At 46.9% G+C, this 10909-nt stretch overlaps 2 protein-coding genes across 4 annotated transcripts; both read right to left on the minus strand.

Moving 5' to 3' along the window:
- Window positions 1-505: 505 nt before the first annotated feature.
- LOC136496121 (pentatricopeptide repeat-containing protein At5g50990-like) lies at window positions 506-5725 on the minus strand. 3 transcript variants are annotated; one of them, XM_066491836.1, is made up of 4 exons: window positions 5473-5725; window positions 1876-2505; window positions 1222-1427; window positions 506-965 (listed from the first exon to the last, which is right to left on the minus strand). In XM_066491836.1, exons 2-4 carry the CDS (start codon window positions 2406-2408, stop codon window positions 757-759), a joined length of 948 nt encoding a protein of 315 aa, XP_066347933.1. In that variant the 5' UTR covers window positions 2409-2505; window positions 5473-5725; the 3' UTR covers window positions 506-756. The 3 variants fall into 3 exon arrangements, with proteins under 3 accessions (XP_066347933.1, XP_066347937.1, XP_066347930.1); XM_066491840.1 differs by lacking the exon at window positions 5473-5725 and adding an exon at window positions 2591-3015; XM_066491833.1 differs by lacking the exons at window positions 506-965; window positions 1222-1427; window positions 1876-2505 and adding an exon at window positions 2602-4870.
- A 2473-nt stretch (window positions 5726-8198) lies between these two features.
- On the minus strand, window positions 8199-10640 carry LOC136496141 (COBRA-like protein 7). The gene has a single exon (XM_066491848.1). It carries the CDS (start codon window positions 10450-10452, stop codon window positions 8449-8451), a length of 2004 nt encoding a protein of 667 aa, XP_066347945.1. The 5' UTR covers window positions 10453-10640; the 3' UTR covers window positions 8199-8448.
- Window positions 10641-10909: the final 269 nt, after the last annotated feature.

A 10909-nucleotide genomic window follows, 5' to 3' on the forward strand; every position in this document is an offset into this window, starting at 1 on the left:
GTTGGGCATGTACTGCCCTGTTCGTTTGGCTGATAAGCCATGGCTAAAAGTACTGTTGGTTGATTTATTGTGAGAGAAAAATATTGTTCGTTAGTTGAAAAAGTATGGCTTATAAGCCAAACGAACATGACGTATATAGAGGTCCGTTGCCGACCAGAACAGAGGACAGAATTGACTTGTTTCTCCTGGTTAATGAAACAGAGCCTCCTACAAAACAGGACAAGAGTTTGTTCACAATTAATAACTGAATCTTTCGCAAAATAATAATAATAATAGCTGAAACAACATTTCCTGTAAAAAGAAACATGGAGACACCACAGGTTGGGTCTGAGATATATTTATCCTATACAGCCAGATTAACATATGTAGTAGTTGAATATGTACAAGACAGGGGAGTGGAGGCATGCATTCGTGTGCCGTGACATAGTATCACAGCTGCAGTACATGTACATCCCACAGAAACTGTCAAGAACATTACATTTCTTGGTTGAGCAGCACACAGAAGTTTGCAGTCAAGTAAATATATGTTGAATTGATGATTGAGTAATGTATACAAGCCTACAAGGGCAGAGTATCAGTAATACGGATTACTGTACTACTGATGTATCAGTGACAATCAGGCTGGCTTTATTAGGTTGTTAGAAAGAACATCGAAGAAATTAAAGCTGGGATCTCCAAATAACATCTCTGTAAATAATACAACAACGATGGAATAATTTAGTGCTTCAGGCGATCTTCCCGGTGAGGCAGATACAGTTACTTTTCAGGACGAGTCGCTGGAAGATCTGATGCTCGGAAAGACTTCTCGAGCAGCTGAGGAACAGTTAGTTTCAGCTCAAAGGTCAATTTCTGAAGCACATAACAGAGGGTTGTCACATCCTGCATGGCACGATGCGCACTCCCTGTGAGTGGAATTTTGTAGCGTTCTCTCAGGTTCTTCAATGACACAGAACTGAGTTTTGACCCTGCAAACCAAATATGAATAGGAGGTTTAAAATGCATCTTACTTCATCAACAAACACTTAATCACGAAATTGTAATGCTATAGGCAGAAATAGTTAAATGACAAAACAAAGTTTAGCTTGCTAGTTCATCAACAACAACGGTGCACAGTACATTGCTGTATTTCATCAATTTATTGTACTGGAAAAGTGGAAAACAAAAGCTCTTCAGAACAATATGTCTATGCAAGGAAATGGAAAACTTGACAAGAGAGCATACCATTAGAATCGACCAATTGTCTTGCGATAGGAAGAGTATCTACAAAGAGCCAATCACCAGGCATCTCTACTTTACACCGTCGGAACTCAAAGATGAGAAAGGGTACGTCAAAGGAACGCGCATTATGAGCAACCCACATAACTGGTTTGCCGTCCATTTGACGACTCCACACATATTGTAGCAGAATGGGAATAAGCTCTCCAAATCTGCATAGCCATACATGAGACCACCATGATTATAAAAACAAATGCGTAAAAAATAATAAAGGGTAATCATGTTTCAAATGAATTGTAGTTCAGAAATTAAGTTTAACTATAATTTGTAACCTTTATATGTTAAAAAATATAATAAGTCGCAAATTGCCTCTAGGAAGTAACATATGGGAGATTGATCCTAGTACATAGTTCTTTCTTCACATGACTGCATTTTCAGAACATAATACTGCCTTGTTCCCTCATCTCATGGTTATAAAGTAGTGATATTTGAGCATGTTAGCAAGCAATGAAAAACAAAAACAAAGGATACATGGGATAGAGAAAGTGATCCTCAATTTCCCCTATTTTAGTGTTCAACAGGGGACTTCAGATCACGCCTTACTGCTAGTAAACTAAATATGACACTTGGCATATTTGGCATAACAAAGCATGAACATACCTTGGAACATCAGGTCTGCAGAGCATGCTGTTGCTAATACCATGAACATATGAATTTCTCACCTCTTGCTCGGGATTTATGAGTGTCTGGAAAGTGCTATTCTTTCCCCCCATAAGATCACGAACAGCAAACTCAATAATTCTGTCATCACGACGTGAGAAGCCTGTAGTTTCAATATCAAATACAAGGATAGTTGCAGGCCATTCGGTCTTGACCCCAGAAAACTCTTCCTCAACATTGTAGCAATGAAGTGATTTAAGCTGCTCAAGCTCTGACTGCTTGAACACTTCAATTGATGATTCAACCGATTTACCGTGCAAATGACGGCTATTGCTAAATGACTGCTTACTTCCTTTTCTTGTGTTTCTTGCTAGCACTGTTGTACTAAGAGGTCTACTTTGATGTCTTCTGCTTGAGAGGAAAGTTTCATATATTAATCTGCTATGGTATTTAAGCCACCTGATACTGCAAGCGTCTCCTATAGAGTTCCTTAGTAGATGGAAGTTCCCACAGCAAATGGAAGACAAGGACATTGCAGAAACAGAATGAATGGGGCATCAAAGGTATTGCTACTCCTATTTTTCAGTAGCTAGTTTTCACTGAATATTGGATAACCCTTCAGCATTAATCCTGAAATGATAAGCAAAAATTAGTTTTTATCAGGAAATTAAACTGATCCAGGATCAGAAATGAAATAAATGTTATCATCACGCACCACATATCATATCATGTCGACACAAGTAATCATCGAAACAAGCCCAAACCAAGACAGCAAAGCAATTTCAATGTCATGCATATGAAAACATAAGGGTACTGAATGAATCATAAAACACAAACCCAACATAGAGATTTTGATCTTTCTCATTAAACACTTGCATTGCTTCGGAGTGTACAATACACATGCATGTGTCTGTCATCTAGCCCTTCTTTCCTTGGTTCCCTGTTATGTGCCAAAGAGCTAAACTAGTAACCAAATGTCCAAATGTTTCATTCTCATAGGAATTATATTTTTTTCATTGCTATGCAGCAGCAGAACCAGCACCAAATTCTGCAGATGGAGAAAGTAATTAGATCTTCTGTATCCCCTCGGAACTGCTCGTTTAGTATTAGCTGGATCACATCTGTATTGCTCCGGGAAAGGCCTACCAGTAATCCTTGCAGGAGCAGCATCCTCTTTCAAACCGGTGAAATCGAATTCTATCCCTCATAATAATAACACGGCAAAGTACCTTTGAGATTATCTTCATCCATTCATGACAGTCACTGCAAATCTGCAAATTCTTTGAAACCATTATTTCTGTCCCTGGACCAGTCTTCAGGACACTATAAGCCACTGCTAGCTTCTCACTATGGAAGGTAAGGTTTTCTTCTCTTTCCTCCTCCGAGACATCTTTTGTTACTAGTTCAGTCAATGGAACATAACCTTCAACCTTAGCTCTTTTACATAATCCATGCAGCACTAGGTATATATCCTCGGTGTCTGGATGAGATCTATCACCAGCTTTAAATTCATGGGTGCTTCCCCCTAACTCAACCCAACTCAAGCCTTTGCTCTTCCTAATTTTCTTTTGTTTCCTCTGTTTCCATACTTCCTCTGAATCATTCCATCTATTTGCTGATGAATAGATGTTTGAAAGAAGGGTATAATCCCCACTGCCATGGCATGCCATATGCTCAATAGTGACCTCACCTAATTTTGTTTGGCGATATCTGCGACAGGCACTAAGTAATGCCCTCCATATCACAACATCAGGCTTTACATTCATCGACATTACCAACTTGTATGCCTCATCCAGCAACCCAGCTCGCGACAACGTATCCACCAATGCACTGTAGTGCTCAACTTCTGGTGTGATAGAATACTCTGTAGTCATTGATCTGAAGTATTGGCGAGCCTCTTCAACCATGCCACAGTGGCTGCAGGCTGTCAAGAGTGCAACAAATGTAACCCCATCAGGAACCAGCTCTTCACTTTTCAATTTATGGAACAAAATCACTACATCGGAGCCAAGACCATGCGATGCCAAGCCACTAATCATTGCATTCCAGACAGAAATATGGTTTCTCTTGACTTTATTGAATATCTCAGTTGCCACATCAATTCTTCCACATTTGGCATACATGTCAACAAGTGCTGAAGTTAAGATATGATTCATTTCCACCCCCAGTTCAGTCATCAGATGATGCACCCACACTCCATACCGGCGAGCACCAGCTCGAGCACATGCTGACAGAACTGAGGAGAATGAGAAGCAATCAGGGACAAGGCCTGAACTGACCAACCTGCTAAAAATATTCATTGCTTCTTTCAGGTGTGAGCTCCTTACTGCACCGGCAATCATTGAATTCCAAGATACCAAGTCCTTGACAGGCATCCTCTTGAAAATCTGATACGCCTTATCTAGCTGTCTGGTCTTCAAGAATCCCATAAGCATCAGATTGCCATGGAAGGGATCGGTACTCCACTCCAGCATTGACCAAAATAGTTCACGTGCTTCCAACATGTGATCATGGGCAATATATAACTTGAACAGAGGAGGTGTTATATGCTGATTAGATAGCAACCCAACTTTAGTGAGACGACAATGGATTTCCATGGCAGCATAGAAGTCAGAGCATTTTGCACAAGCTCTGAGAAGGAGAGCATAAGTTCTGTAATCAGGGCAGAAAGCAGTGAAATGGAGCAAAGTGCTATAGTCCATAAGTGACTTTTGTGGGGAGCCTTTCTCTAAAGAAGCTCTGAGGATGGAGTTGCCATATCGAAAGAAGATTCTGTAGGGATGTTTCTTCAAACAGCTCGTGTAAGACATATTTGCAAACAAGCTTCTGAAAGCGAGTTCACAAGAATGAAGGAGGAAAAGAAAAACACCAGGCAGCTAGTTTTTAAAGTCCTCCTGCGACCTAATTTATCCAGAATGAAGTTGGACAACACCATAAATCACATAGTAGCAACTAAGGTAATCAGGCAACATGAACTCTATGCTCGTTGACTATCCTGAAATGAATGAATAAAATGGCCATCAATTCTTGTGCACGGATTTATTAAAAACACAAAGTAAATATTAAGAATATTGGACATGGAGCAGCCACATTTTCCTGGTAACTAATTATCATCTTTGTAATAATGAAACTCATGGCGGTTGTTTATTATGATACTATTTAAGTCAAGCAGATATATTCGATAGTAAATAACAATGCTAGACCATCCAAGTCCTTTCACACCTAGTCCGTGTCTTGCTCCTCTACACTCGTACGGTCGTACCATAATTTATATCTTACACGTTACAGTTCTATAGCAATCAGATGCTCAACAGCTCATCAATTTGCAGGGCATGATACAGAAATGCATGTGGCCCAATAGAACTAGGGGCAAATATAGCAAGCATCCGTTGAACTATCTAAACAGCACATACACATTCATACTTAAAAAAAACATCAACGGAAAGTCGGAAACCAACTAAAAACTAGCAAATCTGGCTACAAGAAAAACTCAACGGCAGTCACAGCGATGCATCCCAGGTGCTCGACGAAATGCCCCCACCGAAAAACAACCAAAAAGTGCATCAATGAGGTCCCAGCAAAGATTAAAGCAGGTACCTGCGAACCGGCCGAGGCAACCAAGATCCAAGACGGCGAATGAGCGAAGAGAGACCGGGAAATTAAGCGGCAGGGACGCACTGATACAGGGTGGGGCGGGGAAGAAGCCAGGGACGCCACGGAAGGGATATTCCTTGCGGGGATGCGAAGGCGAGGGAGGGGGAGGGAGCGAGCGAGAGAAGCGTGGAGGAGAGGAGCGACGGGTGTGGCGAGCGGAGAGGGAGGAGGAGTGGGGGTTCGGGAACTGGAGGCCGGGCGGGGCGGGGGCGGAGGGCGGGCGCCCGTTGTTAGCGGATCAACCGCGCCGCGGGCGTGGGGGTGACGATGTGGCCTCCAGTTTCTGCAAGTGGCACGTGCTTCCGCCGTCATTACTCATTAGGGAAGCGCTCGCTTTGAAACGGTTGGTTGGTTTGGCTCTCGCTCGGTGGTGGTGGTCAAATTCTGCTTTGGCTGGAATGGACGATGTTGCGTGCTGGCTGTGGGCCAGGCCGTTTGCTCCAGAAGATTTGGGCCTACCGGGCTGTGTTTCAGTGGGAAATGGGCTAGCACTATAGCAGTGTGGGTGGGCTTACGGGAGTAGAACTGAGCTTAGTTATCTTGGGCCCTTGATAGTGCTGAGATGAGAGGCCCGTTTTGTAGCTCAACTTCTTCAAAGGTAAAAACTTTGCACTTTATCTTTTTCGTGTGGGCCCGGCAAATGAGGAACAAATCAGGCTGTGTTTAGTTGGAGGAATTTGGATTTTGGGACTACTGTAGCACGTTCGTTTTTATTTAGCAAACAGTGTTCAAACATGGACTAATTAGGCTCAAAACGTTCGTCTCGTAATTTCCCACCAAACTGTGCAATTAGTTTTTCTTTTCGTTTACATTTAATGCTCCATACACGAGCCGCAAACATTCGATGTGACAGGTACTGTAGCAACTTTTTGGAAATTGAGTTGGAACTAAACAAGGCTCAATTGCCATGCACAGTCATGGAGTTGGCAGCGGAGACCTATTCCTCACCGCAAATTGAACGGTGATGTACAACAAATGTTAGGTTGCGTCGGTGCAAGCAGTCCGGCGCAAGTCGTAGGGAAAGGGTGGTTCATATTTTGCATGTCCTCTGCAGAAGCAGCCTGCAGTCTGCACTGATGAGAAGTCAACTGAATGATGTTTAGCTTGCAGCAATGATATCACAGGGGTAGGCAACATGATGTTCTATTGCTCGGCACGAATTCATGCATGACGTGCATACGGAGTATATTTTATCCATATATATAAACCTTTTCTTTTCTTTTTGTTGTAAATCTCTGTTCAACACGGAAGCATGTTAGTACCTGCATCCAAGCATATAATTTGCATGGATGATGAATATCCTGAGACCATTCTTTGGTGTACGGCTCTTAATTAATTGTCAAATGGAGGAATGAAAGCCACGTATAATTTCTGCAAGATCTTTAGTCCCAAAAGATCTGAAATTCTGAATATTCTACAACCTGATGACCGGGTAAGAACGTGGTGCTATGCAGCAACACGCGCTCTCACACGATAGCATGTTCGGTTGGCTGGTTCGTTTCGTTGCTGGTTCGTGAAGAAGTACTGCTGGCTGGTTTGTGTGAGAAAAAAATACTATTCCGGCTGAAAATTTACGATCGTTTACGACAAGCCACAGCCAAACGAACAGGCTTGATTCCGCAGGTTTGAACACTTCAGCTTTCCTGTCACCAACAGCTCTTTTCTCAAAATAACAAACAGCCTGTTCGTTTCGGCTGGATTGGCTTATAAGCCCATGGCTGAAGTACTGCTGGCTGGTTTGGTGTGAAAGAAAAACACTGTTTGACTGGCTGATAAGCCAAGCCAGGCAGTTACAGCCTGCCGAACAGGCTAAGCCATAAACACGTGCAGAGTTGTGCTTGCCAGTTATGTTGTCTCAGGCACGAAATGGACACCTTATGTTACGTGCGCAGATCATATACGCTGCCTCTTGAATTGACTCAAACTGCGTATGACGTCGTGGGACGACGAGGAAAAAACCAGTGAGCAAACGAACGTTCTTTTTGATCCAATCCAAGTATCCAACTGAGCCGATAACAGGAGACGCAACAACCAGCTGCAAGTTGCTTTCGAGAAGACAAAGCGAAAGGATCCATTGGCCTGACCGCCTGAGAAACGAACGTTGCAACTTGCAACTTGCGGAGAGTTTGAAATGAAGGCTGCTGGCTGGTGACCCAGTACCTGTAGGCTGTAGTGGACCCCTTAACGAGCAACTGTCCGCCAAAGATCTTTCAAAATTTGAATGGAAGAAACATAAGTACAAGGTCTTAACTCATATCAATTTAATACTATCTTGATCTGAGAAGCATCCAATGCTCATCCGCACGCATGCAGCAGTCATATCCGTACCCTCTGCCGAGAGTTTATGCTAGTACAACAACAGACTCAAATGATACATCCTGACAGAGGCATCAAAACGCCATCAGATGGGCAGGCATACGGTTTGATAAACAGTCAATCAAAGTGAAAAGAATGCCCTTGAGGGCCTGTTCGGTTGATCTCAGAATCAAGGGGATTGGAGGGGATTGAAGGGAATTAAATCCCCAACAAGTAAAAAAATTCACCTCAACCCCCTCCAATCCCTTTGATTTTGGGATCAAACGAACAAGGCATGAATGAATCCACAAGAGTAAATTCCGTATGACAGACCAAACATGAGGCAACTGGATCAGAGATGTACAGATCAGATCACTCATCTGGTGTAAACATGTAAATGTCATCAGAATGAGGAACCAATGTTGCAAACTCGCAACAAATGCTTCCTCACCTTTTTTTCTCACTGTCCAAGTATTCATACTGTTTCACAACTGCTGCTTCATCTGACTAACAAATAGCAGCTAAGTAAAATCTACTAAAGAAATCACAGAAACAAAAAAGGCCTTCTTACAAATGGCATCGACCAAACCACCTGAAAGAATCAAAGAATTGGGGTCCCGTGGATCATTGCTGAAGCAATAGGAAAGCCGAAGCAGCAAGGAACAAGACCAAAGCAAGGCCACTGCTGAGACGGTTGCCGAACCCACTGCTCATTGGAATTCTCTGCGGCATAGCACATTCGTCGCCATTGAAGAAGACCTTTGTTGGGAAGCCATCTCCAGCAACAACATTTATCCCCGGGGTCAGCTTCTTGGTGAATGAGAGGACTGACTGTTGCTTACCGGGCACAAGGTAGTCGATCCCACTCATGTTGGTCTGCTTCACCAAGTAACTAAGCCCCTCCAAACCCTGCATAAAGATTGTGTTCTTGCCCACTGCGGTGGCGTTGAATGAGTACGCCTTCTCAAAGCCGTCATACGCCTTGTCCATGACGATGGCAGCAAACCAATTGGCCATGTCGACATCCTCCCAGTTGAACAATGTCACCCGAGCGCTCCAGCCCTTGTTGTAGTCTGTCGATACGTGCCAATTGATGCTCACGCCACAGAAGTCACCGCAAGGCATTGGCCGGGGCACATTGTAATGCTTCAGCTCAGCCCACGCCAACGCCTTCTGTGAGCGGTTGTCGAATGGCACAAGCAGCGCCTCCGGTGGCAGGAGCATGGATTGTGCAGTCGTGCTGCACGTTGGACCTCGCCTGTTTGCAGGGCACCCACAGGCGCAGGTGTTGCAGGGGATCACTGAGTCGTTGTAGTACGCCGAGAAGGTCACACAGCACTTGGGCTTGGCCCCCTTTGTTGTGGTAATGTTGCACACCACCTGCCATGTTGCCACAGCAAGCGTCGTCGAGTCAAGCCCGCTTGGGTCTGGGAACGCAGTTGGGCTGACAGGCACTGGCTGTCCGCAGGTATAGTCTGGGTTCAGCGATGATGCACCGGCGATCTTGAAATTGGCAGGGGGGAATAGCTTAGTCCGGTTCAGGTCTGGTGGCATCTTGAAAACTTGCATCTGGAATGCCGATTTCGACTGTGCCTCATCCATGGACTTGGGCAAGATTGTCCCATTCCTGCAGCAGTTGTCAATCTTCCCAATCTGGGTGTCATTGTACCGGGACAGCGGCAGGTCAAGGATCACCGGCTTGCGGTCACAATTGAGCACCTGCGAGAAATCAAGGCTCTGGTAGTACTGCCCAGGCGCCCCATAGATACAGCCCGAGGTGTCCACCTCTGATGGGTGAGCGCCCTTCATGGAGTAGATGAACTCGCCGCGCCGCCACTCCCACGACAGCCGCCAGTTGTCGAGGCGGCCGAGCTTGGCGTTGTTCTCGAGCGTGACGAGCGCAAGGTAGCTGGAGGGGTAGGCCTGGAGCACGTCGTAGGTGATGACGAGGTCGCCGGTGCCGCGCGGCAGGAAATTCTTGGTCGGGTCGGTGGCGTTGGCGTCGATGACAGGGGCGTTGGCCTCGGCCTCCGGCGTGAGGACGCAGCACGTGGACAGCACCTTAGAGGTGAGGTTGGTCGCCGCCGGGCACGCGTAGGCCGGGTCGTCCAGCGACAGCGCCGTGGGGAGCGGGTCGAAGCCGGGCCCGGCGAAGAGCGTGCCGACGATGCCGACGGAGGCCTGGATCTGCGACAGGTCCCCGGCGGTGGCGATGGGCGTGAGGAGGTCCGTCTGCGGGTACCCGGAGAAGGAGGTGGCGTTGCCGGCGTCCTCCGTGGTGTTGTACGGCAGGTCGCCGCCGCCCGTGAGCACGGCGCCGTCGACGCCGACGAGGATCTCGTCGTAGCCGAATGTGACGAGCGCCGCCCACGACTTGAGCGGGCGCGTGCCGGAGTTGCGCACGGTGACGTTGGCGCGGAAGGCGTAGGGCTGCTTGTTCTTGTCGCTGACGAAGGGCCGGATCTTGGTGCGGTCCCCGAAGTTGTACGTGAGCTCGATGCCGTTGCAGCCGGGGTCGGGCGCGGGGGCCGCCGCCGCCGCCGGCGTCGTCCCCCTCTGCGCCGCCGCGAGCCCCGCGAGCAGGAGGAGACCGAGGACCACAGCGTGGGGAGCTACGGAGCCAGCCATCGCTGGATCGGGAGCGCGGGCGTGGTGGGCTGGTGATTGGGGCTGGGCGGGAGCGGGGTGGCGAGGTAGATGAAGCGATCGGAAAGCGCGTGCACAGCTGGCGATGGAAGATGAAGGGGGAGGGGTGGCGGTGGGTTTGAACTGGGGGAGCGGCGGCGTGCGTTCGTAGCTTGCCTGCTGGTGCTGGGCTGCTGGCTACTGCTTCCCAAAAAAAAATTGCAGAAAACGATCGGGTTTTGAACAAAAGGGCGTGGAAAGCGGCCGGCCGGAAAGGAGACGAGACGACGTCGAGGGAGAGCCGGAGAGGGGGTCCAGTCCAGGGGAGTGAAGAGGAGCGTGGGTTGACGTTGATTGGTGTGGGGCGAGTGGGTCCGGGCCCAGCTGGTAGTGACGCAGCGGACGCAGAGAGGCGGCGCCTGGTTGAAACGGTAGGGTTTTTTTTTTTACAACAGAAACG

Source organism: Miscanthus floridulus, chromosome 1 (assembly GCF_019320115.1).
Source record: "Miscanthus floridulus cultivar M001 chromosome 1, ASM1932011v1, whole genome shotgun sequence".
Taxonomy (NCBI): domain Eukaryota; kingdom Viridiplantae; phylum Streptophyta; class Magnoliopsida; order Poales; family Poaceae; genus Miscanthus; species Miscanthus floridulus.

Bases quoted from the DNA above. Each gene is read 5' to 3' on its own strand.
- LOC136496141 (XM_066491848.1), bottom strand. From the start codon at position 10,452: ATGGCTGGCTCCGTAGCTCCCCACGCTGTGGTCCTCGGTCTCCTCCTG.
- LOC136496121 (XM_066491833.1), bottom strand. From the start codon at position 4,685: ATGTCTTACACGAGCTGTTTGAAGAAACATCCCTACAGAATCTTCTTT.